Source organism: Lycium ferocissimum, chromosome 7, assembly GCF_029784015.1.
Source record: "Lycium ferocissimum isolate CSIRO_LF1 chromosome 7, AGI_CSIRO_Lferr_CH_V1, whole genome shotgun sequence".
NCBI classification, from domain to species: Eukaryota; Viridiplantae; Streptophyta; class Magnoliopsida; order Solanales; family Solanaceae; genus Lycium; species Lycium ferocissimum.
In genome coordinates this window covers 53,299,416-53,324,461 of record NC_081348.1, presented here as the reverse complement: position 1 = coordinate 53,324,461, position 25,046 = coordinate 53,299,416, and the positions used below count along the sequence as shown (strand labels likewise).

Sequence of the window (25,046 nt, the reverse complement as noted above, 5' to 3'; positions counted from 1 at the left end):
GTCACATAAAGTAATATAACTCCCTCATAGCTAGCGTGTGTGCTAAAAGCTTTCTAAACATATATTAAAAGTAGGGCTGAGCATAAATATCCGAAATTCAAATTACCGAACCAATTTAGGAATTTTGGTAATTCTATATTTTTGGTACGGTATTCGGGAGTAAAATTTCAGAATTACGGAATTCGAGTTCGAGTTTGGTACGAGATACTAGTACCATTTGGTATTCGGTATTTCGCAAATACCAAACTATTTAAAGGCCCGCCCCTAAATCCTAATTATAATCCTAATGTAAGCCTTGTAATATGATTGGATCTAAGATTTCTAAATGTGGTGTGTTTACTGATTTTGTCTCTTATGGTACTGTGACTTGATTTGGTTTTTGTGTTCTTTCTTCGTGGTGATTCGTTTAGGACTAGGCTTAAGACTCTGGTTTCTCATTTTACTTCTGGGGTGCAATGCTTTGCTTTTTAGCATTGATTTTGTTCTCTTTGCTAGAAATAGTTTGGACTTGAGAAGGTATGGTGAAGAACAGTCTGAGTTAGATGGTATAGCGAAGAGCAGTCCGAGTTTTTGATGTGTATTGTTGGTCTGTTAGAAAATCAAAGTGGTCGGGTAATAGTAGAAGTGTATGTTTTAGCGATGAAGGAGTTTATAAATAAAGTTAAAGTTGCATTTGATTATTGAAATCTGATTGCATATTTCTACTGTTTCAAATTGCAGAAATCTGATTGCATATATTGACTAAAAGATTTGAAATTTGTGTTTACAAGTTATGTTGTCCAACTTCAATACGGTATTACCGAATACAGTACGAACCGAAGTTTGATTTACCGATTACCGAATTTTTTTGTTTGATATTTGGTATCTACTTTCAATTACTGATTACCGAATTACCGAACCTGAAATTTAGAAATAACGCCCACGCCTAATTAGAAGTTTTTAGGAATCGAATTAGACCAATAATTGAAATAAAAGCTACTCATTTTTCAATTTAATTTTCTTTTTTTTTTCCTTAAATTAAAAAAATAAATCTAAAAGCTTCACCACATATTAGGAAAAACGAAAATAAACTAGGAGAAAAGGAAAACTTCGTAGACTAATTAAGCTTGCTTTCGTGAGTGCATCCTTTTTTTTTTTTTAAAAAAATATTATTTATTTATAGTTCTGTCTGTCCTTAAAAGAAACCACAAAAACCCTTATCGCTCTCAGTTTCGCAAATCACACTCTTCTCTCTCGCGGCAGCGGAGGAGGAGGCGGTGCAAATGTGTATGACGTGTAAGGTGTGTTTTGGAGCTTCAACTAACCATGTCTAGGGAAGGATTGTGTTTTCCGTAAGGTTTGCAATGGAAGTCTGACTAAAGTAAAAGCATTAGCACCCCTGTCCCAAATATGTGGGGTGGAAAAAATTTGTTGGTCTATATGCTACAGAACTTCCCACCTCATATTGAATCTGTGATTTGGTTAACTTTTAGAATTAACAAAATGTTATTTCTTGTTGAAAAAAGCCCAAAAGGCATATATGATCACTATTTTCGATTAACGAGGGAAGTAGAGAGGCTAACCAAGCAATTACAAGATCTTCAGGGTGTTGGTGGTGTGGTAATGGCAGAGATGGATCAGGAGGAGGAGGAGAAGGAGACGATGGTAATGATGAAGATCGATCTGGTAATGTTAATAAAGGTCCGCTGGTTACTGTACCTTTTATTGAACCTGATAATGAAGATAAAGTTGATAATGGACCTTATAATATATTGAAGGTCTAATCAACCTGATAATTAATCTTTTAACGAAGGAAATGAAGGGGGAATGGTTCAGATGTTTGACGTAGATTTATCCTTCAAATTGTTTATGTGTAATATTACGTAACGACGAAAAATGAAATAATCTATCCAAACATTATATTTATCAAAACATTACGATACAATACAACATAATATAATATAGTAATATAATACAATACATTATGAAATATAGTATATAACAACCATCCAAACGAAGTGTTAAAGATTTCTATCATAAAGAGAGGACAAAGAGAAAACTAAAAATATAAAAAAAGAGGTAAGCGAAAAACTACCAGCCATTGTACACTGCGCTTTACAGGTTTGTACGTTATTCCATATCCATCTTTATAGAAGTCGAGAGAGGAAAAAGAAAAGGTGAAAAACTGAATTGCAATGCTGTCTTCATCTCCTCTCTCTCATGCCATTTTCACACAAAAGAGACACAGGAAAACAGGAAACAAAAAAAGAGAGTGACTTTGATGAGCTTGAAGAATGCAATATTTTAATTAATTGATCTTCATAATTAATACAACATTTTGATTGACGATATGAAATAATATAATATTTGAGTTATATAGGAATTTGTGTAGTTTTTTTTTTTTTTTTTGAGGATTAAAATGTAATACAACAATACACATATTAGAAATACTCTGTCAATTTCATAATAAGTGGTGCTTTTAGCTTTTCTTTTTATTTCAAAATAAGTGATGTTTCATAAATTCAAGAAGGCAATGATTTTTTTTCATTCAATTTTATCCTTATTTAAATAAATGGAGTTTTACATAACCAAAAATCATTAGGGGTTGTTTGGTACAGGGGAAAAGCTGAGATATCCAAGATTAAGTTTGGTCTTATACTCTGTTTAATAAAAGGTATAAATTTATCCTGAGATAACCTTATACCTCCTACCAAACAGAGTATAAAATGAAGCCCAAACTTAATTCTGGGATATCCCACCTTATCCAATCAAACTTGAGATTATTTTATCCCACCTTCCAGATAGGATAAATTAGTCCAAGGACTTCAATTACGGGATTATAATCTCAGAATAATTTAGTATGCGTACCAAACAACCCCTTAAAGAGCTATTTTTTAAGGCATTTGATTAAAGATAAGTTAGTAAAAACACTTCTTACTTTGTAAGGTGAGTAATTTTCCAAAAGATGTGGTACAGTGGAAGAGACTCCTCTTCCCTTAATGAGAGGTCTCGACTTCCCCCAGAAATGGACTCTATCCCGTGCGAATACAGATATGATCGAGCTCCAATACGGATACCAGAAGCGAGGGAAAAACAAAGCAAAATAAAATAAAATTACTTATGTTATTATTTATATCTCTACTTGAGTATTCACCACAATAATAGCTGTGTCTCTCTCATATATAACATTTTTTTAAGGATTAAAAATACAACAAACAAAGAAAATAAAATAAAATTACTTATGTTATTATTTATATCTCTACTTGAGTATTCACCACAATAATAGCTGTGTCTCTCTCATATATAACATTTTCACACAAAAAAGACAGAAAAACTGGGAAAATAAAGAGAGAGAGAGAGAGAGAGTGAGTTTGATGAGGTTGAAGAGTAGATGATAATAATAAGGCGTTCAAAAAAGCAAGCAACCAAATGTATGTCGGTTCTCTTTATCACTCCTTTCCAATATATTGTTCCTTTCTTCAACTCTTTAAATTCCTTCCCTTCCATTTGATTTCCACTCTCTTCTCAATGGTGAGCTCCCAAATTTCTCTACTAAAATGTGCCAAACACGGTCTTAATTAATATTGTTTTTTATCATCTGTTTGTATTGCTGAGAAAATGCGTGCATTTTGCTGTTTTTCAAAGCAAAATCAAGGGATTAGCAAAAGCAGTTTGGTTTTTATTTCGACTTTCTCAAGCAAATGCGTCCTAATTGTTGTTGTGATCCGTTTAGTTGTATTCTTCCAACAAAAAGTAAAATGAAAATATCAGAATTTCATGTGCATTCTCTATGTTCTTTTGCAAAATAAAGGAATTTTGATTTAGTTGGAATTTGCTTTTGTTCCTCCTTTTCAAGTATAATGTAACAATATGCTGTTAATTTCTGTTGAGATCTCTTTTGTTTGAACAAAAAGGAAAACAAAGAAATTCTCAAAGTATCAAATTTCTTGGGCATTCTTTCTAACTTTCTTTTTTTCTTTCACAAATTAAGGAATTACTGTTGGATTTATTGGTACAGAGTGCTTTGCTTTTATCTCTGAGTTTTCTCAAGTAAGACGTGCCAAATACATTATTGCAATCTGTACGATTCATAGATAATGCTGGGAACTAAGAGGAAAAAGCCTTCCATTTTGTGTGTCTTTGCAACATCAAATTATTACTGAATTTGTTGTTAATTTAAACTGAATTGTTGTTGCAATCCATTTTGGTTACTGAGAGACTACTGGAAAATACTCTACTATTTTTAAAGAGATATAAGGAAAACTACTTAGATTAGTTTTAATTTTCTGTTTAAAAGAATTAGTTACAATTTCTTGATATGAAATGTTTGCTTCTTTGTTTTTCGCTCTCGTTAATCATTGTGCATTTTTTGCACCTGCAACGATATAACATACGTATTTTGATTAAAAAAATTATATTTTGCATTTTAATTTTTCTTTTGGTTTTGGTTTACAGATTATAAAGAAACTGATTTTTTTGTTTTAATAGGATTGCCAAATCTGAAGAGGATCCACATTGATTTTCGTGGAATCAGAGTTTCATATGTTGATTATTCATCTCTCTGCTTTCCTGAAGAATTAGTGGTGAGTATGATTTTTGGAGTCTTCATAGCTACTTTAACTTTTAAGAGCTGACATGGCGAATATGCTATCTGCTGCAGAATAGTAATTCACCATGAACTGGAATCAGCAAATGGAAATTCATTACGCGAATGCTGCTATGCCTTATAATTCAATTGGAAGTTTTATGGATTTCTTTGGAGGTGTTACATATGACCATGTAAATTATATATTTGCCAATCCTCCATATGCTCAGGTATTCAGTAGTTTTGCAGAAATTGATCATTTTTTTTTTTTGTCTACATTCATATTGTTCATTCCACTACATCCATTATGATCCCACATTGCCATCTTCTTCCCTGTTATGCAGGATTGTGCAAATAGCCTGTACAAATGAGGGTGCAATTAGAACACTGATTAGTTTTAGACTTGTAGAATTAACTTTGCGACATTTTGTAAATCATGACTGGATAAGCAGATACTTCAAATAGTGCTCATGAATATGAAAAAAATATCCATGAGAAAGTGGAAGTTTTTAATCAAGTATGTGCTCTTCTATTACATACGCTCTAGTAGCATGCAAGGAGCAGATTTAGAGCCATGCCTTAGTACATATGTACAACATGTATCAACTGCATAATTAGCAACTATGCTGCATTTAGGACGCTAGCTTTCAAATTGCTCCTAGCAAACTGAGGGACTCTGCTACTAACTGCTACGCATATGAAGGCCTTAGAGATACCTTTTGAATATCACTTAAATGCAACATGTACATTTTCTTCATGCATCTTTGGTTTTGTCTATATCAAACTGTCAGTCACATGGAAACATAGAGCAGTTTTTAAAATAACAGTGCCATATGACTTCTTCGATCATTGCAGGAGAGTTTATATCCATCCATCAGCACCAATCCATACAAATTTGGATATTCTGAAGCAGGTAGTTTCTCATATTATGATTATGGTCATGAATATGTGGTAAATGATCATATATCTGGAATCGAGGAGCATGATAAACATTTAGAGAACCCTTCAACCGTTGCTGGTGACCAGAATGTAGCTGCAAATGTGTATAGAGAGGAAATTTCTGGCTCCAATTCACTCACGAATTCTGTGGAATGTAAGTTTCCTTTTCAGTGTCTTCCTACTGCGGTTGATATGTACAAGTTTTAAAAAGAAAACCAACAAAGTTAGAATGTGGAAAGCCAGCTCATGTATCTGGAAACATCTTCAACAGTTTCTTTCTTTATTCTTTTCACATTGTGTATATGATTAAATATTGCTAGGAAAATGCACCAGGAATAACTTATTGATCACCTACCATGAGTTACTGCATTAGTTAGCACCGTTTCAGTCCATTCCTACTGTAAAGATGTCTCCGTGTTCTTTCACGTTTTATTTACTATTTGTCCATTATTTAGCAATCACGAGTTGGCGATCTACTGTTCGCATTTCAAGGTTCTAGGTGAAATGACAACACTCACCTTCCAGTGGTTATCTTGCTGTCTTGAAAGATAGTGAGCTATAAGCCTCATGTTTGAATGAGTGTTCTGCAGTGCCACTCAAAGTGCATCAGTCAACCAACAAAACTTGACTTGGATGGGTTAGGAGAATGCCATCCAACAAAATAAACAAATCCGTCTAGTCTGATGACTCGTTGAATGATTCATGATCATCATATGAGATTGGTGGTAGCCTGTGGTTTGCAGCAGTTGACTCAAATTGATTCTCTGAAGGCACTGAGACGTTTTCCCGCTGTTTCAGTAAAAAGGACCTCTGCTACAGTGTTTCTAAAGACAATCTCTTTTAATACCAATTTTGTATGGATAATGGAAGTGGCTGGTCACACAAGATTCTAGATTGGACAGATTCTTTATCATATTGAAGATCTTTCCTGTAAATACAGGTTATAAGTGTGTGGAGAGTGATAAAATGCGTAAAATACTAGTACATCATACATTCCTTAGCCAAAGTGGTGCTAAGGTTGATATAATATACTTTCTACATCCATTTCCCCTCTTCTTTATGTAGTCTCCAAACCCTTCTGCTTGCTGCTTCAATGCCAAATATTATTCCGAAAAACTCAGTGGTTTTTTCTTCTTTAGGATAATTGGTTATAATTTTTTTTTTTTTCTGTTTTCCATATACCATTTCTGAAAGTTAGTAGTGACAGTTTCCTTTCGTAAAGCAGCTGTCTAGACGCACGTATTCAGTACATTCTTCTTTTATGCATTCTGTGCCGCAACTATATTGATTATGCATCTGAAATTTGTGATGGGATAGAGTTAAGAAGGAAATATGTCGATCTGAATGCCGTGAAAGGTGTATGGAGAATATGTTAGTGTTGAAAATATGCCAAATATTTGGAGTCTCATTCTTTCCGTTTTCAGCAACTGTTACTTGTAGCTATTCATAAAGAGCTTCCTACTTTTATGATACATTAGGTTACGGCTAAGCCACGTCCCTTTGCTCCTTTTCAGGTCCCAGGGGTCAAATTAATACTCGTGACAGTGAGGTATGAAGTTTTATTCTTAAGTTATGGTTCTTTTCTCTTTCATGTCATGGTCATTAATCCGGCTGATGTATAACCACCGTAACCTCTACTTTTCTTATTTATAGTATCTGCATACTATGACAAGAGTAAAACTGTTTTTGTGTTTGTGGCTGTAAGACAAAGAATATAACAGCTAGATTGTTTTGATTTTTGAAACCTATGTTGCTTGGACTCTTCAGTTTCGGTGCCGCACCCGTGTCGACACGACATGGGTGTGGGTGTGGGATCCGTACCCAATCTGATCAACAAATTTTGGGTACTTTGAGCAAAATCAGGAGAGAAATTCCGGACAGATTTAATGATTTATGTAATCAAAACAAAAGCTATGGTGAAATTGAAGAAAATGGAATACCTTGTATATAGAAATTTCTATGTCACTCCTTTTATCTCCTTCTGAGATTCTCCTCTTGATCAATATTTTCTCCTCAAGTTTTCCACATAGTATCTCATAATTTAGGTTTTATAACTTTATTTTTAGATATTTGAGTTATTTTTAGCCGAATGCCCGCACTCGTATGCGTACCTGGATCAGTATCCACGAATCTTAATTTTCACATCATGAAGGATCCGACCTCTAGATCCACACCCGTATCGGACACCCGCACCTGCGTCCAAGCAACTTAGTTTGAAACTACTCTTTCGACGAATAAGGAAAAAATGTAATAGTATATTTACCATTCCCAAGGAAAAAAGGTAAAAATGTAAAAGTAACTAGAGGAGTCTTGCATTCTCTTCCTGCTGATGTTTTCCAAAAGTGCTACTGGCTCCTGAGTGATCATTGGTCATACTTGTTTGTTTTACAGTGAGTTAAGAAGCTTTTTTCTGTCCTCTTATGATTAGAATCACTGACTAGCTACTTGTTTCATCCATCTATGTTGCAATTAATGCAGGTTGTTTGGCAAGATAGTATCGACCCTGACAACATGACCTATGAGGTTTGATTTGAAAATTTTCTGTCATCTCCACTTATTAGACTTGTATTATCATTATCTTGGGCATCAGCAGATAGTATCATTATCTTGTGATCAACTTTGAGACACCGAGAATCTCATACCGGAGTTCTTTGGTAATGTCTTGGTTATTAAGGCAGATAATGTGTTTTCATTTTTCAAAGCTAATGCAGATTAACATGAAATGTTTATTGCCATGAATACGCCCTGTAAGATACAGTATGTTTTTTATGGGATCTCACCTCTAACCCTAGAGTGAGACGAGTCTAGTTGGAGCGAAAGGGATAGTAAGGATTCATATAGCTGACCTCCACTAGCTTGGGATCAAGACTTAATTGTTGTTGTAGACATTTGTGATATGCATCATTGACGAGAATGGTGGCTTAGTGTCAAATGAAAGATGATGCTGTGATATTTTGATATAATTTCTTGGTTCAATTTTGATAGTGTCCGCACTGTTTTTTCTAGGTTGAATTATTCATGGAAGAGTATGCCATAGGTCCCTTTTGCAAGCCTTGTCCTGAATGGAAGATTAGGATTCCAGTAATAGTGTCATTTTCAATACTCGTGCGAAGAGAAATATTTGACTCAAATAGGTGGGAGGTAGCGGGTACCCCATGGAATTAGTCGAGGTGCGCACAGGCTGCCCGGGACACCACATATATATATAAAAAAGAAGAAATACTTGACTCAAGATGGAGTGGGGCAATTAATTTTCTGAGGCTTAATTAGGGAGATAAGTAAAGTTTCTTGTTGTGGTTCTAGATTTTAATTTATATTTAAATAAGGGGAGTTCGTTTTGTTTCTAAGTTTTAATTAAAACACTTTGTGCTTCTCAAGGTTGAGATATAAGCCAAAATAAAGGACAAAAATACTAGAGCAAGAAATTAGGCATCTTGTTCAATCTGGTTGGTATCATACTGCATGACTAGGTTTTGGTTGTCTAAGGTCAATGATGTAATGTTATCTGTTCTAGATGTGAAAACATTTACAAGGGCTACAATAACCTTGCAGATTTTAGATTTGATTAGGACTATTTTCCTCTTTCAAATTCTGTCTTATGATTGTATGATCAAAGCAGACATAGATGTTAAATTTGATTCAATTAGCTTTTTTACATCTTTTAAGGTCCGTAAAACAATGAATTACTCCATGCAGCCAATGACCAGCGAAGTGTTGTTTAGAAGGTTGCGCTCAAGACATGAATTGAATGAATAAGCTTAGACCTACTAATATTGTGTGACTTAAAGGGATAGACATCGACTGATTTTCTTGAATTTATATACTAGTATGGACTTGTAGTTATTGTGCTCATTGTTTGAGGGTGTCCTCAAATCATAAGAGCGAATAAGCTTTGACCTGTCAATATTATGTAAATTATACGCACAAATATCCATTGGTTTTTTAAGATTTGATATGTTAGTTTGGAGCTGTAGGTTATTTTCCTTGATGTTTTAGGCAGGTCATTGTTTTCAATTTGACTAGAGGGCAGGGGTTCATATTAGTACCTTAGCTGGTAATGCTTACGTTCTAGAAAAGAGAAACAAGGTAAATCAGTACCCAAGATAAGAATTCATCTAACAAAAGCTGTTGTACTCTAGCAATGATTATAGCCACATATGGAGTCTGGGACTATGTTAAAAAACGTTTGGATCCTTTGGATACAGTTGAAGAACTTTAGACGTTAACAGAATAACTACAACAACATCTACGCCTCAGTCGCAAAACAAGTTCTGGGTATGGTTATGTGGGTGTTTGGATTGGCTTATTTTAAGCGCTTATTGGCTTTTAAGCACTTTTCTAGTTTTTGTGGTGTTTGACAAAGATAAAAAGTGCTTAAAAGCACTTACTTTTAGGCATCAAAAGTACAAAAATAAGCCAAAATTTGGGTATTTTCAACTTATGGCTTTTGGCTTTTAGCTTATAAGCTACTTTTTAAAAGCCAATCCAAACACCCTCTATGTGAATCCTCACTGACCATGTTCCTCAGTTAGAAGTTAATAGAATTTGCATAATTATTTCTGACTGCCAGCACCAATTACATATATAATATTGAAAACTTTGTCCACAATATGTTGAATACCCGAGCTAGTGTATCATAAAACTTCTCCCTGCATCAATTGATCTGCAACTTCTTAACAATACTTTGCATGAAGTACGTGCAAAAAGAAAAAGAAGAAAAGGATATGAAAAATCAGGAGATTATTTGAGTTTATTTTTCTATTTACTACTATATCTTTTGAGGCTAAAGAGTGTTTTGATGCTAGTTTATTTTTCTATTTACTACTATATCTTTTGAGGCTAAAGAGTGTTTTGATGCTCACAACTTCTTGTGAATTTTTTTGATATCCAGTCGTTTCTTGTCATTGAACCATTTTCATATACAGTACAGTCAAATGACTATTGTTTAAGCGAATTGATTTACTTTCTTGAGAAATCATACTAGAAATAGTGTAGCTGATGAGTGGTGTAACCAACAGACATGCGTTACATACTCTTCAGTGTTCACATCCTTCTCTGCAGATATCCATCAACGACAACAAATGAATTTTTCTTTTAATGATTGTTTCCTCTATCCTTGTTTTAGTGATGATAATGTTTAGTTTAGCTTTATTATGGATTATTTGGAGATTTATATTGGAGACTTTTGTTTTGGATTATTTGAAGATTTATGCTGGAGACTTCGTAAAACTTGCAGCTCTAATACTTTTAGATATATCTACATCTATGTGGGTTGAATTACAGGAATTACTTGAGTTGGGGGAGGCTGTTGGAACTCAAAGCAGAGGTCTTTCGCAAGATCAAATCTCCTTGCTTCCAATCACAAAGTTTAAGTGTGGCTTATTCTCAAGAAAGAAATCAAGAAAGGAAAGGTAGAACAAACCCATCGAGAATATCTTCCTATAAATAAGGGCAACTAATGGAAAAAACGAACAATGTTTAATAATCCTCTAAATCTAACATAATAAAATTTTGTTCATATTCTTCTTATTCTGTGTTTGATTGTTATGTTTTCTTTAAAAATAATAGGCTGGTGGGTTGTTTTTCTACATGTGACCAGGTCATACAAGTCATCGTTAGCTTAGCTAATAAATTTGTTAATTTGAGAAATTGGTAAAGGCCTTTTATGTTTCTCATCAACAATCTTCTTCATCTGAATAGTGCCTAGGTTTCTACTCTTTACCTTTTTTAAGATCAAGTAATAGGTAAATTACCACATTATTCTATATTACCTAGTTCCTTGGGTGTTATCACGTCCTCCTTTATGTTCCGCCTGCACATATTCTTTTCTGGACTTCCTTTCAGAGATGTCATCCTGTGCATATTGTGGAGTTTAATGCATTTATGTGAATGTGTATGTATATATTTGTTTATTTTGTTTGTTTTTCTCCCCGTAGGTAATTCACTTCTGAGATTACTGAAAGAAATTCTTTTTGTCATCTTTGTCATTATTATCTATTACAGTACTACTTATTTCCCAACAACAATATTATAGTCTATCATGATTATCTTTGTGTAGTATTTTTGGCAAGGTTTTGTATCAAAGCACTTTCACTTATCACAATGGATTTTCCTTCTTATTTCCAGATGTGTGGTCTGCCAGATGGAGTACAAACGAAATGACCGGCAGATTACTCTTCCCTGCAAACATGTCTATCATGCTGGTTGTGGCAGCAGATGGCTAAGTATCAACAAAGTAATCAACTGAACCCTCTCAAAACTATTTCCCTCAATCCGTCATTGTATATATACTAGATTGTTAAGTCATTCATTAATGTATAGGCTTGCCCAATTTGCTACACGGAAGTGGTGATTAATACATCGAAGCGGTGAAGCAAATTACAAGCACCACGGGGGACTGACTTCATATTTTTCTTCTTGGTCAAAGCATTTGCCCTTTCTATTTTCGTTCAACTTCTGCTTATAGAATGTTATTTTTTCCCGTTCCTTCTGTTTTACATTAGAGAAATAGTCTAGTGGTAAATAATAACAGAAAGAAACACTGCATGTGACAGTTTATTTGGATGATGGAGCTTTGTACCACATGTTCTGTTTTATATATTCAGCCTTGGTCTCAGAACTTTGTCACAGAAAGGATCTCTAGTTTTAATTTCTTACTGTCCTGATCCTATTGCCTGGGGGAAATACAAAAAGACGAAGAGGAAGGGACCATATCTGTTCTGAAAATGATATCTTGTAGTTGTAGATATTCTAGCATTTTCGAGGGCTTGTATAGCTGTATTGGAGCATTGGACAAAAGCATCTGTAGGTTGATTGGTCTGAAAGGAATTGGAAAGAAAGTAAAGAGACAAAGGGTGTGGCGTATTGGTGGAACTTGGAAGTGTGTTTAGATGAATTAAGGGGAAGGAAACAAGGTAATATCATAAATTCATTTCATTTGCACTTCATCACTGCTCTCCACAGCTGCATTACAGGTTTTCCACATCTGAGCCAGCTTATTCTGTTTGCTCGACAGGTTAGCAAAGTCTAACTTCTTCAACACCCTTTACGGTGTGTTCGGCAGGAAGGAATATGTTTTCTTGGAAAATGTTTTTCAGGCAAATAAGTGAGTTTCTTACTTATTTTCTTGTGTTTGGTACGTAAGCAATATCCTAAAAGGATTTGTATATCATCTAAACAAATACTATGGGGTAGGTGGTGGTGGTGGTTGGGGTGGGATGGGGTTAAAGATGACGTGCGTCGAGGGTGAGGAGGAGATACTCAATGTGGAATGTTGCTTGTGAAACTTATTTTTCCTACTTCCATTAGGGAAGTTCTTTTCCTCATTTCTAAGTAACTTTTTTTTTTTTTTTTCATTTCTAAGTGACTTATTTTCGTGGAGAACATATTTTTCAAATTCTTTTGACCAACATGTTTAAATTGATTCCATAACTGACACTCTTTAGTGTTCCACCTTCTAAAGCCTCTCTCTCTTGAGTTTTATTATCTAAAATAAGTACCGTGTGAGTCTAGTCTACAAAATATTCTACCACTTTGCCTGTGTGGAATGGCGTGAATATGAAGAAATTATAATACAAGAATTCGTAAGAAGTGAATGATGACACCGTAATTAACTGATTATATTACAAGAATTCATATGCTATAATAATACAGTAAATTCTACCAATTGGATATACAAGTTTGCGATGCCAAAATGAGGATTCAGCTTTACTAATTAGGATACAAGTGTAAGCTGTAGTTTTTTTTTTAAACCCATAAATTTCTTCGGAAATTATTATTTTACATATACTATCATGATTTTTATTTTATTAAGTTTTTATTTACTAAAACTGCGCCTAATTTATGAGTCCTTGTGTCATATTAGGCTTCTTTCGCAGGTATTATTACTTCACATTTTATTCCGTATAAATAATGTGTAAGTTCTTATACATACGATGACAATCAAATGTTGTATTACTAACACTTTCTTTTATGTCGGAAACAAATATATTTGTGCAAAGTTTTATGCCAGAACAATCTCTCCTCATATGAGAAATTACTCAAGCCTTATATACTATTTAGATATGCCACTATGATCTCTAAACTCAAAACTTTGTTAGTAATGAAGGGTGTTCATGGTTCGGTTTGAGTCGGTTATTGATTAAAACCATAACCAAATTAATTTAATCGGTTTTTAAATGTCTAAAACCATAACCAAACCAAATAAAATAATAATCACCGGTTTGGTTATTGTCGGTTTGGTTCGGTTTTTCGGTTTATGACTAGCAGCCATGAAACTTATCAGTAAAACATTAAAAAGTTGAAAAAGACATGTCTTTTGTTTTGTTCAAACGATAACTTTTATTTATAGTTTAAGGTGGAACATACATCATAGAAACATTTTCACTACTAATGATAGTGTAGTACTCAAGTTACCCAAAGTTGTTAAACTATTATATATAGAGCTAAAAACTAACTTAGTAGTGGCTGCACCATTTTTGTCATCTTAATACACATACCTGGAAATAAAGTAGAGCATAAGAGCTTTTAGTTGTTACAAATATACATATTAATTAAAAATAAAGACTATCTAAAATTAAAATTAAAATATATGAAATAAAAAAACTGTGTAATGATCCCAAACTTTGGGGCAGTACTTGCATTTTGTCCTCAATTCTCCCATTTTATTAAAAAAAACTTTGTTTAATGATCCCAAACTTCAGATGTTTTTCTATCATTATCTCTAAGACTAGGGTCTCGATTACAAGGAGTTGTTCTTTTCTCCTTAAACAATCATGTGAAATAAGTAGACCAAAAATCAAATTAATGATTAAAAGGTATAACATATTTATAATTATTTATGAAAAACTAATATTATACATATAAATAATTATAAAATTTATGTATATAATTTATCGGTTTGGTTCGGTTATTTTTTAATAGAACCATAACCAAACCAAATATTATCGGTTTTTAAAATGTAAAACCAAATAAAACCAAACCAAACCAAATGTCGGTTTATTTATTAGGTTTAGTTAAATTTTCGATTTGGTTTTGGTTTAAACCAAAACCGTGAACAGCCCTAATATTATAATGATTACGCTTGGGTACGATCTTAGTAGTTTCCACCTCTTGGATATCAGCTAATACTAGATGATTATAAAAATAGTTGTCTGCGCCTGAGCACTAGAGATCATCAACATTCTTACAGGTAATTCAAGTATCACAGTAAATAAGTTCCAAAATGTTGATATGAATTTTGGGGGTGATGAAGTGGTATTTCTTTTCTTATTTTATTTATTTAAAATTTAAAGTGCTCCATTTGCAGATTGGCAAATAAGGACATATTTGAGCCACTTTGGTAATGACAATGGCAGTAGTGACCCCAAATATTAACCGAAGGCAAAATTGTGCCATTTCAAATAGTTCAGAAGGCCCTTTGCTCTAAAAACAATCCAGCCGAAGTTGGAAGCTGGTTGCTATTGGTACAATAATCTCCATATTAAGAATTTAGATATAAGATGGCAACGACGTTATGTTCAGTTCCAAATGTCTTTCTAATCAAGTCTAGGAATAACAATCTGTAGATACTTTAGGTGGAGAAACTTCCATAACTTTATGGCCAATTTATGAAATCTAGTTGAATGTCGGCTGTTGCTAAGGTAATTTCTGGGATATGATCCATTTCTGTTGAAGAAGTCAATCTTGTTGCATAGTAATTCCACTCACCATTGATAAATTCATCTATTTTCCAACTTTTCGCAATCCAGTACCAAATTTCATGCATGTTGCTACAGTTAGCCACCAGGATTGAAATGCACATACTGGGACGGAATTCATCACTGACTTGATTAATGTCTACTGTGCATTTTGAAGAACGTTCTTCGCTTCCATTTCATCCACTTGGAGGAGAGCAATACATTATCCACAACATAGCTAATGTGATAACATTGGTTGTCTTTGCTTGCCTTTGATTGGTTTAATGACGAAAATTTCAGCTGAAAGCGGATTTCCTTGTCATAATCCTAGTCACCCCCTGCAATCTTGTGAATCTGAATAATCATTTTCACCTGTTCAGGTGATCCAAACAAGGTGAGACTCGGTAATAAAATCCTACAGTTGTTTACGGTAAAAAAAAAGAAAAAAAAAAGAAGGTAATAAATCCTAACAAATCCATACCTATTCCGTTTTTCTTCTGTAATGATGGATTACTTCTTGGAAATAATGATGGTATCAGAACCCTTTTTCATGGAAGCAGCTTGGTTGGTATGGGCTGATGATATCCTTCAAGGCTTCAGCCATAGTCTTAGTATGGACCAACACCTGATAACAGAATTCCAAGAGTCCCACCGGAACTCGAGAGTTCAGAGCTAAGAACAGGAGCTCAACAGAGGAACTCGAGTAGAATAGCTATTTGGATGGAAGGAGAGAAATGTAATAGAAGAGGAATTGCAATTATGCAGAATGTAAATGTATTTCTGAATGAATCTCAATGAGGAATGTACAATTGTATATACTGAATGAAATCAGAGATCTAATAATCCCTGTAACTACTTCTAACTAACTTTTCCGCCTTTACTAATTCAACTAACCCCAACTAACATGAAAGCTGACGTGACTCCTCTAGCTAATCGATCACTGATGCTAATTCCAATCCTTACATCTGCATCTACATTTCATGTATCAACACCCATCCGCTTAGTATTTTTAGACTGTTGCAGAAAACTAATAAGCAGAATTGAGCATGCTGTTTGTGGCTTATTGTTCTTGAACATAAGAAAAACAGAGCTGTTCCGGCATGCCTCCAGTTGAAAAAAAAAAAAAGAAGAGAACATTTGGATAGCTTCCCCACAAAGGTAGGGGTACCACTTGGGATTACACTGGGTATGTTGTTGTTGGATAGCTTCCCAGCCACTGGCCAATAGAACTCCAGGCTTTCTCATCCCATTTTTGAACAGAGATATGGTACCTTCAGGTTCTAAAATTCGAGATCATTCAGTTCGTCAAAATCCAGGAGCAGAAGAATTTCATCCTTGAACTTTCTGTATTTGGCCGCTGCTAATATATGTTGAAAAGATGTTCAATCATCCTTCATCCAGAGCCAACAAACTCCTCTTTTGTCTGAAAGAAACTCAAAACAATCAGTATCTTTCAATGTTACTACTATCCTTGTGGGATGTCAATATCAGACACCAAAAAAGAGGAATGAAAAGGGAGGGAAAAATTGGATGGTGACATAAATTCTTGGGGCATGTTTGGAAAGAAAGAAAAGACTTATGAGATTTGTCAAACCTTCATATGGCTAATGGATTCCATCTTGTATCACACTTCTGGATGAAGCAATTTCTTGCAACACTAAATTTCCTTACAATTCGGAAGAAGCAGGTATTAACCGAGCTACAATCTTCGCAACCCATGAAAATTTTCATTTTCCTAGTCTGACCCTATGACACATTTACACCCCTAATAGCTAGTCGGAAAGAGTTTAACAAGAAGAAGGTAACAATCAAGCTACAGCTAAAGATAGCTTCAATAACTGTCTTTCCAACTCAAACATAAGCTACAATGTGATAAAAAGTTTTTCACAATTTCACTTACTTAGCAAGAATGAAAAGTAGGAGTTCCATTACATCAATTGCTAAAAAGATCAGAAAGAACACTAGCTTGAAACAATGAACTGAGATCGATAACTAAATCACTGAAATATGACCTAAAAGTTGGTAAGTATAACAGGAACTAATGCAGAAGAAGCAATGATTGCATTTAGGAAGCAATCAGCAATGCAGAAGCAAAATTTTCAAACATAATTCACAATACCTCAGCCGAACAGAGGAGTGCTTTTAAGTCGTTCCCATGGGCTTAAGATTGCAACTCAACTCCTGCCCTCCTAACCATTGGAACATCTTTAGCAGGGTTACATAGGTTTGGTGACTGACCAACCAGATTTTCTTATATTGCGCCGTAAACATCAGAATCAAATAACAGGTCATATCTGATATATGGAAAATGTTTAACTATTCCCATGTGTCCTGTTAAGTGAACCAGACATTCATAAATCTGATCGGACTGAGGATGTGTCTTGTCTCTAACAATAAACTCGCACAGATTTCCATTTACTTCAATGGAGCTGCAACCAGGTGTTTTTTCTAATCCTCTTTCACCCATCATCTTCCTCACATCTCGTGCCTTATGCTGCATATTTGCTTCAACATACATGTTAGCAAGTAAGACATAAGTTCCAGTATCATCAGGATCCAATTCAAGAAGTTTCAGAGCTGCCTTTTCCCCAATCTCAATGTTCCCATGAACTCGACAAGCGAAAAACAATGCTCCCCAAACTGAAGCATCAGCCTCCATTGGCACTATCTGGACAAGCTCATAAGCTTCTTCCAGGAGTCCTGCCCGACCCAAAAGGTCCACCATGCAAGAGTAATGTTTAGATTTAGGAGGAATTTTGAACTTGGCGCTCATTTGAGCAAAAATCTTTCGCCCCTCTTCAACCAAACCTCCATGACAACAAGCTGACAAGACCCCAAGAAATGTGACATCATCTGGTCTCAAGCCACTGTCAACCATCTTTGAAAAATACGATAGAGCGTCATGTCCATTTCCATTATGCGCTAAGGCACCAATTGCGGCCGTCCAAGTCAATGAGTTTCTGACAGGCATCTCGTGAAAAACCTGGAGTGCCTTTTCAATGTTTCCACATTTGGCATACATATCAACAAGTGCAGTTCCCAGGGAAACAGTTAAAGAAAGGTTATGTTTTTTGACGTAGTGGTGGATCCAAACCCCAAGATCAAGTGCTCCAAGTTGTGCACAAGCTGATAGACAACTAACCATTGTAACTTCATCAGGTTTTACATTCATGGTTTGCATTTCTTGAAACAAAACCAGTGCCTCTTTAACACGCTTAGCTTGGACATAACCTCCAATCAAGGCATTCCACTGTACAATACGTTTCTCTGGCATCTCATTGAAAAGACTCCTCGCTTCATTCAAAAGTCCAAATTTAGCAAATCCATTAATCATCGTGGTCCAACTTACCACACTCCTCTCATCCATACTCTCAAACAAAGCCTTTGCTTCATTTAGACTCCCATTCTTCATATACATGTCCATCAGTGCATTGCAAAGCGGTACGCTAAAACACAAACACTTGTCCATAAAGTATCTATGCAAATTTCTCCCGAGCTCCAAATTCTCGAGCTGAGCACACGCCCCTACCATCCCGATGATAGTGACTTCATCAGGCTCCACGGACGCCATTTTCATCTTCTCAAATACATTCAATGCTTCCCTCGGTCTCCCACTCCTAACATAACCATTAATCAGTGAATTCCAAGAAACCAAGTCCCTCACAGAACTCTCATAAAACACCTTATTTGCATCCTCCAACAATCCACAAGAAACCAAAAAATGAATCATTGAATTATGCACAAACACATCTTTATCATAACCAATCCTCAAAACATGCACAATAATCTCTTGACCCATATAATAAAAATCCAATCTTGAACATATCTTAAATAACAAAGGAAAAGTATGATTATCAGGCTTTATTGATGTTATAACCATCTGTTTATACAAAAAGATTGCATCTTCAGTGTTTTTTTCACTTTCAGTAAAACCCCTTATAACCATATTCCAAGAAAATGTATTTGGGTTTTCCATATTATACAATATTTTTTTACAATAATCAAGATTACCCTTTTCTGAAAGGGCACAAAAGGCAATTAAACGACTTGCACTAAACCCATTTGAGAAAATGCCTGTGAGAATCATTTGAGATTGGATTTGTTTGAGTTGAGTCATGTATTTGCATTTGGTTTCTAAAAGGGAAAGTAATGGATTGCTTTGGACTAAAATGTGATTTGTTCTCCATTTGAAATGGGATTTGTCAAGTTTGGTTTTGTAGTGAGGTAATTTAGAGCAAGAGATTATACAATATGAAGAAGAAATGGTTTTGGGGAGAGGTTTTAGTGAATGGTGTAGTGATTTGTAGCAGTTGATAGTGAAGGATGGGGAAATAATACGCATCTTTGAAAGAAAATAACTTTAGCCATAAGCAGCTATTGTAAATGTCGGAAATTTATGTTACTTCCTTTTGTGTTAGTTTTATACGGGTTTGTTTGACTGGACATAGAGTTTAAGAAATAAAGAAAGAATTTTGAATTTTGAATTTTGCGGTCTAGAATAAGCAAAAAAACCCTTATGGTTAGAAATTATTTCATTAAGGTTAAAATTAAAATTTTAGAGTTAAATTGTTCTTTAAATATAGAAAGTGTTATTATTTTTAGAACGGACTAAAAAGAAAAGAGTCTTAGTATAAATTGGAACGGAGGGAGTAATTGTTATTTATAATATTATATTGTGTTGTTAGTTTAAATATGTGTGTTGAAAAAGATGTGTTGGAAATTGATAATAGGCCGACGTATCCACGATCCGTTAGACTTTGTACAAATTGAAGCTTGGGGTCTCGGGTTTGGAGTTTTGAATTTGGGGTCCGTTAGACCTGTGCAAATTCAGCAGGCTTTCTATTCCAACAGTCTCCTTTATTTTCTTTGGTTTATTATAGATCATTATGGTCCATAATTACCCGTCTATGCTCGTTGGTCGTGTAGTCTATAATAGGGCGGGTACACTTAGGATTAGTTTGACTCACTGACCATAGATTTTTTCCAACGATAATAAAATAAAAAACTGTTAAATTTACAACAGTAACAAGAATAAAATAGGTTTGGAGAGAGGTTTTAGTGTAGAATGGTGTAGTGATTTGTAGCAGTTGATAAGGAAGGATGGGGAATTAATTAGCTTCTTGGAAAGAAAATAACTTTAGCCATACGCAGCTGTTGGTAACAGATTTAACAGAACAATAATCAAAAGGGGTTGTATTTTATTGAAAATGGATTGTAACCCTTTTTTTTTTTTTGGTTGGAAAATAAGTGTATGTTGTGTGCATGTAAGTTGTATGTGTGGCGTTTTTGGATGATGACTGTAAAGCGTATTAAAGTGTGTATGTAAGTTAATTTTGTATCAGCACGGATATAGTGCATTTAGCTTCTGCGGGTATATCGTGACATTCTAAAACACAATTGTAGCTACGAATCATAAATACGTAAGCTGTAGCTATGTTTTGTAATTACGTTCTAAACTATAATTATTCATGAAATTTTCTCTTTTTTTTTTTTCCTTGTCAAAATCACTGAACCTATGGACAAACATATGTGTAGGCTATTTAAAGAAAATGGATTGATCTTCGTCTCACGTCAAACCCTGGAGTTGCTGCTAATGCACTCGCTGGGTGTTGAAAGGATTTTTGTTAAAGAGTTCCAGTCTGGATGAAGAAGTAACTTAATATGATTTCATACGGTGAAAATGTTATATTACACGTGGCACAGTGTGGTGTCGACGCATGGCAGATGAGAACAAACGCTATATTTCATACAAGAACCTGAAGACAATGATTTCGTGCGGACCCAGAGCAAAGATTGCGAAATAATTGCCACAGGTCACTTATGAGAACCAGGTCATTTATGAGAACCAGGTGTTACACAACCGGTCCGGATATGTAGCCAAACATTACGCTTCTGTCATTAAGTAGCATTTATTGATTATTATTATTATTATTATTCATTATGAGGCACAATTCACAGCTTGTTGCTGATGATTATGCCCCCTTTACAAGAAGTCCAATCTTGTTATCAGAGGCCATCCAATTCTAGCTTAGCAATTTACATTCACGTTTATAAGCAAATTATATTGTCCACTTATTGTATCGGATCAAAGTGTTCTTCAGGGCTTAATAGTTCATGCGGAGTTATCCCCATTAAGAGATTCTTCCGAGTTCCTACGGCACAAGCTTATTTTATTATATTCTTATACTTACTTGATTTCATTGCTAATTGTTATTACTTTACGCTTTTTTATAACAAATCAATTCATGTATCCTTTAAATCACTAAACAAATTCAACTGTACCTTTTGAGGTAAACAATGATAATACCAATTAGATGGATTAAGGTTTAATCACGAGCTACATTTAACAGTAATTTATTTTAGTACCAAAATGATATTTACTTTTTGTACTTTTTATTACTGTCTCTGTTTCAATTTGTTTGTCTGGTTTTGATTTGATACGGACAGGGGCCGATCTAGGTGCAAGTTAGGGGGTTCGCCGGAAAATTTCTCTGTATATGTAAGGTTAAATTAAAATTTCTTGGCTATATATCCTAAAATGAACCCCCTTGACATAACTGAGAAGCATAGCTCAGCAGTTAATGGAGTTCAAATTTCTCTCTAAATCACAGGTACAGCCTACAGGAATAAGGGATGGTTTGGTATGATGGATAAGCAAAAATAGTGATGGGATAAAAATTTAGTAACACCTTATCCTTTGTTTGGTTACTAACCGTGGGATAAGTTATTCCAGGATTAAAAATAGTCTTTGGGATAACTTATATCCATCAGAGGGTGGAATAGTAATCTTGGGATAACTTATCCCAGGATAAAACATTGAAATTGACTAAAATAATCCTGAGGTTTTCAAAACCCTTTTTCTATTACATAAGGTGGAGGGTATTTTTGTAAACAAATAACTTTTTCTTAAAAGTTATGCAATGAATGTTACTTTTAATACAATAAACCAAATAATCAATAAGAAATAATCTCAGGATAACTCATCCCAACATAAATAATTTTGGTATAACTTATTCCAATATAATTAATTCCATCATAACTTGTGTCCAAACCAAGCGACCCAAGTGTTGGGTGCTTTAGTTAAATGTTGGGCCCATAATTACGAGCAAGTGTTAAATCTCGCGAGAAGCAGCGTTATACTCATTTTCCTTATTTCATTATAGACTTTTATTTCTACATTTCCAATTCTGCATCCTGCATCTTCTTCTTTCTCTTCGGAATAGACTTTTTTGCTTACTTTTTGTTTTAAGTAATTTTACTCTTCCTTTTTCTTTTATCTATTATCTAATTCATTGTAGAAAAGAAAGATAATAAAACGATTTTCAAAATATCCAAATTACACTTCTTAAATTTTTAAATAGGTCTCAGAAGATGGCAAAATTCACATTTGGTACAAACTTTCTTATCCATGAACTGTATACAAATAATTTTTATAACGCTATAAACTAATTTTTTTCAAACAATTGTTTAGTTTGCTAAGTAGAATTTAAAATATTCGCAAATATAAGCAATGACGCTATTGTTAGTAACATTTATTAGACATAAAAAATCGTCTACGTATAATTGATATTTGCAAATAATTGTAGTTTTCGGCCTAATTTTTTCACTGCCATGTTTAAATAGTTCCGCTCTTATACTATGTGATTGGTAACAATTTTATGTTAAGAATGTGACGCACCCAAGACTTTAAATTCATATATCCGCCACTCTTTCGGGGGAGTTGGCCAAAAGGCCACTTTTAAAACTTATTTTGCCAAAAGGCCAAAAGTCTCAAAAAATTGGTGGAACAGCCACCATTTATTACGCAAGCATGTCAGGCGCGTTTGGTGTCAAACCCTAGCCCCAAAATTTTGAAAACTACACTTTGATCCCCACAACCCCAACATTTTAATTACCAGAAATAGAAAAAAAAAATATCCCTCCAAAAGCTACCGATTTCTGCAGTTTTCAGATCTCGTTTCCGGCGGAAATTTCAGCTTTTCTCCTGAAAATGGGTCCCCAACGACGGAAAGCTTCCATAGTTCAGCCATTGTAAGTAAAAGCTGGTAGAAATCGTTAAGAAGGAGCTTTCCCCATTGTTGTAAAAGCTCACTTTTCCGGCGAAAATTTCGGCCTCATCTACATTGGAGTTTGTTTTGGGAATATATATTGTCTTGTGGAGTCAATTCTCCATTGAAACACCTCAGTTTGTAATTGGCAAGAGCTTTATCCCTGCTCTTTCTGGTTCTGCATCTGGTACAGTTCATCGGCTAGTCATAGACCACAGTCATCAAAGAGTCATCGACCAGCCATATACCATATTCATAGTCTATTATAGATTTTTTATTGCGTCTATTTCAGAATATATTATAGTAGGCGGTTATTACATGGGTGAATGGGAGGAGACACCAAAATGTTGGAATTGGAATTCTGTGAGCAAGGTGACAGCGCCGACTGCCGTGCGTCGTAATGGTACGTATAATGACTTGGTTACGAGCATAATGGAAAGCGGGGAGTTAAATGTGAGACTAGCGACTTGCACATTAGTTATTTGATTAATGCTTTGCCCACTAGGGGAAAAACCCATCCTTCTTTCATAACGAATGATAAACTGGTGAGATTGTACATGCTTGATGTTGCTGCTGATGGTTCTAGGCCTGTTTTAAGAATAAATGTTGTTGAGAGGTTTCAAGTTAGTTCTACATCAACAGCAACCACCCCCACCCACCACTGCCACAACCACCAGCCGATGACGCTTCAATACAACATGAGGGCATGGGTGATCATTTTATGGATATGAATGATCTTGATAGTGATGATGAAGAGTGTGATGGAGATGATGGGGGTTATGGGCATCCACCAAGTGGTTCATAAAGTAACCACAACTTCAATGATGGAACCGATTTTTACTATGGGCAAACATTTGAGAACAAAGAGTATTTAAAGGTTTTATTGAAGAAAGCTGTAATAAAGACACCGTTTTGTTTTAAACCAAACAAGAGTAATAACAATATTATAAAGGGCCTATCAGAGATGATGCACCTCTTCTAATTGTGGTTGGATGTTGCGGGCCAATAAGTACGAGAACTCGGATAGGTTTCACATTTACAAGTACGTTAGTGATCATACTTGCGGGGTTGAACACGTTACGAGCACTCATAAGCATGCCTCGGCATTTGTCCTTGTATCAGTCTTGATGAATGACTATATTGGCAACAAAGGACCAACGACAAAGGAAATCTAAAGGACAGTCTTCAGGGAGTTCCATTGTAAACCAAGTTATTGGCAGTGTTGGAAGGCAGGTGTAATGGCTAAGAATATGATTAGGGGGACACCGGACCACGGGTATGCTTGCTTACCGGCTTATTCATACATGGTTGAAAATCTAAATCTAGGTTCCAGAATTTGCATTAGACTTGATGATGCGAATAGGTTCAAAATATTACTTCGTATCCTGCATTCGAGGATATTGTTGACACCCAATTTTGTCCCGCCTTTCCCCCCGAAATACCTATTTTATGCTTTCAATATTTTGGCAATTTTAAAAACAAAATTATTTATATATATATATATATTTTTTTTTATAACTATTAGCTTTTATTATTAATAGGCGTTTCATTATCTTGTTGTAGTCACTATTGTCATTAACTCTTATTACCGCTACTACTACTACTACTACTATTATTATTATTATTATTGTCTTTACCATTGTGACATTTTACCAACTTATGTGCACGCTCGCATTTATCTTCACGTAATTTAATAATAGTATTTTTACCATTTGAATTTTTAAACATATATTGCCCGTATATTACAGCGTCATTTTATTTTCATCTAAATACTAAAAATACATATTTTTATATTAAGGGGTTATTTTAGCATCTTAT

The 25,046-nt window shown here is 34.7% G+C and overlaps 2 protein-coding genes across 9 annotated transcripts; one reads left to right on the top strand and one right to left on the bottom strand.

Moving 5' to 3' along the window:
* Window positions 1-3,259: 3,259 nt before the first annotated feature.
* LOC132065661 (E3 ubiquitin-protein ligase BIG BROTHER-like) lies at window positions 3,260-12,136 on the top strand. Of its 8 annotated transcripts, none has more exons than XM_059459143.1 (9): window positions 3,260-3,410; window positions 4,468-4,562; window positions 4,645-4,794; window positions 5,420-5,657; window positions 7,018-7,052; window positions 7,982-8,026; window positions 10,787-10,914; window positions 11,630-11,738; window positions 11,825-12,136. In XM_059459143.1, the coding sequence occupies exons 3-9, from the start codon at window positions 4,654-4,656 to the stop codon at window positions 11,873-11,875; spliced, it is 747 nt and encodes a 248-aa protein (XP_059315126.1). In that variant the 5' UTR covers window positions 3,260-3,410; window positions 4,468-4,562; window positions 4,645-4,653; the 3' UTR covers window positions 11,876-12,136. The 8 variants fall into 8 exon arrangements, with proteins under 8 accessions (XP_059315126.1, XP_059315127.1, XP_059315128.1 ...); XM_059459144.1 differs by having other exon boundaries at window positions 4,640-4,794; XM_059459145.1 differs by having other exon boundaries at window positions 3,276-3,410; window positions 4,435-4,562; window positions 4,640-4,794.
* Window positions 12,137-17,299: 5,163 nt separating this feature from the next.
* On the bottom strand, window positions 17,300-19,570 carry LOC132065660 (pentatricopeptide repeat-containing protein At2g22410, mitochondrial). Its single transcript, XM_059459142.1, has one exon. The coding sequence runs from the start codon at window positions 19,520-19,522 to the stop codon at window positions 17,432-17,434; it is 2,091 nt and encodes a 696-aa protein (XP_059315125.1). The 5' UTR covers window positions 19,523-19,570; the 3' UTR covers window positions 17,300-17,431.
* Window positions 19,571-25,046: the final 5,476 nt, after the last annotated feature.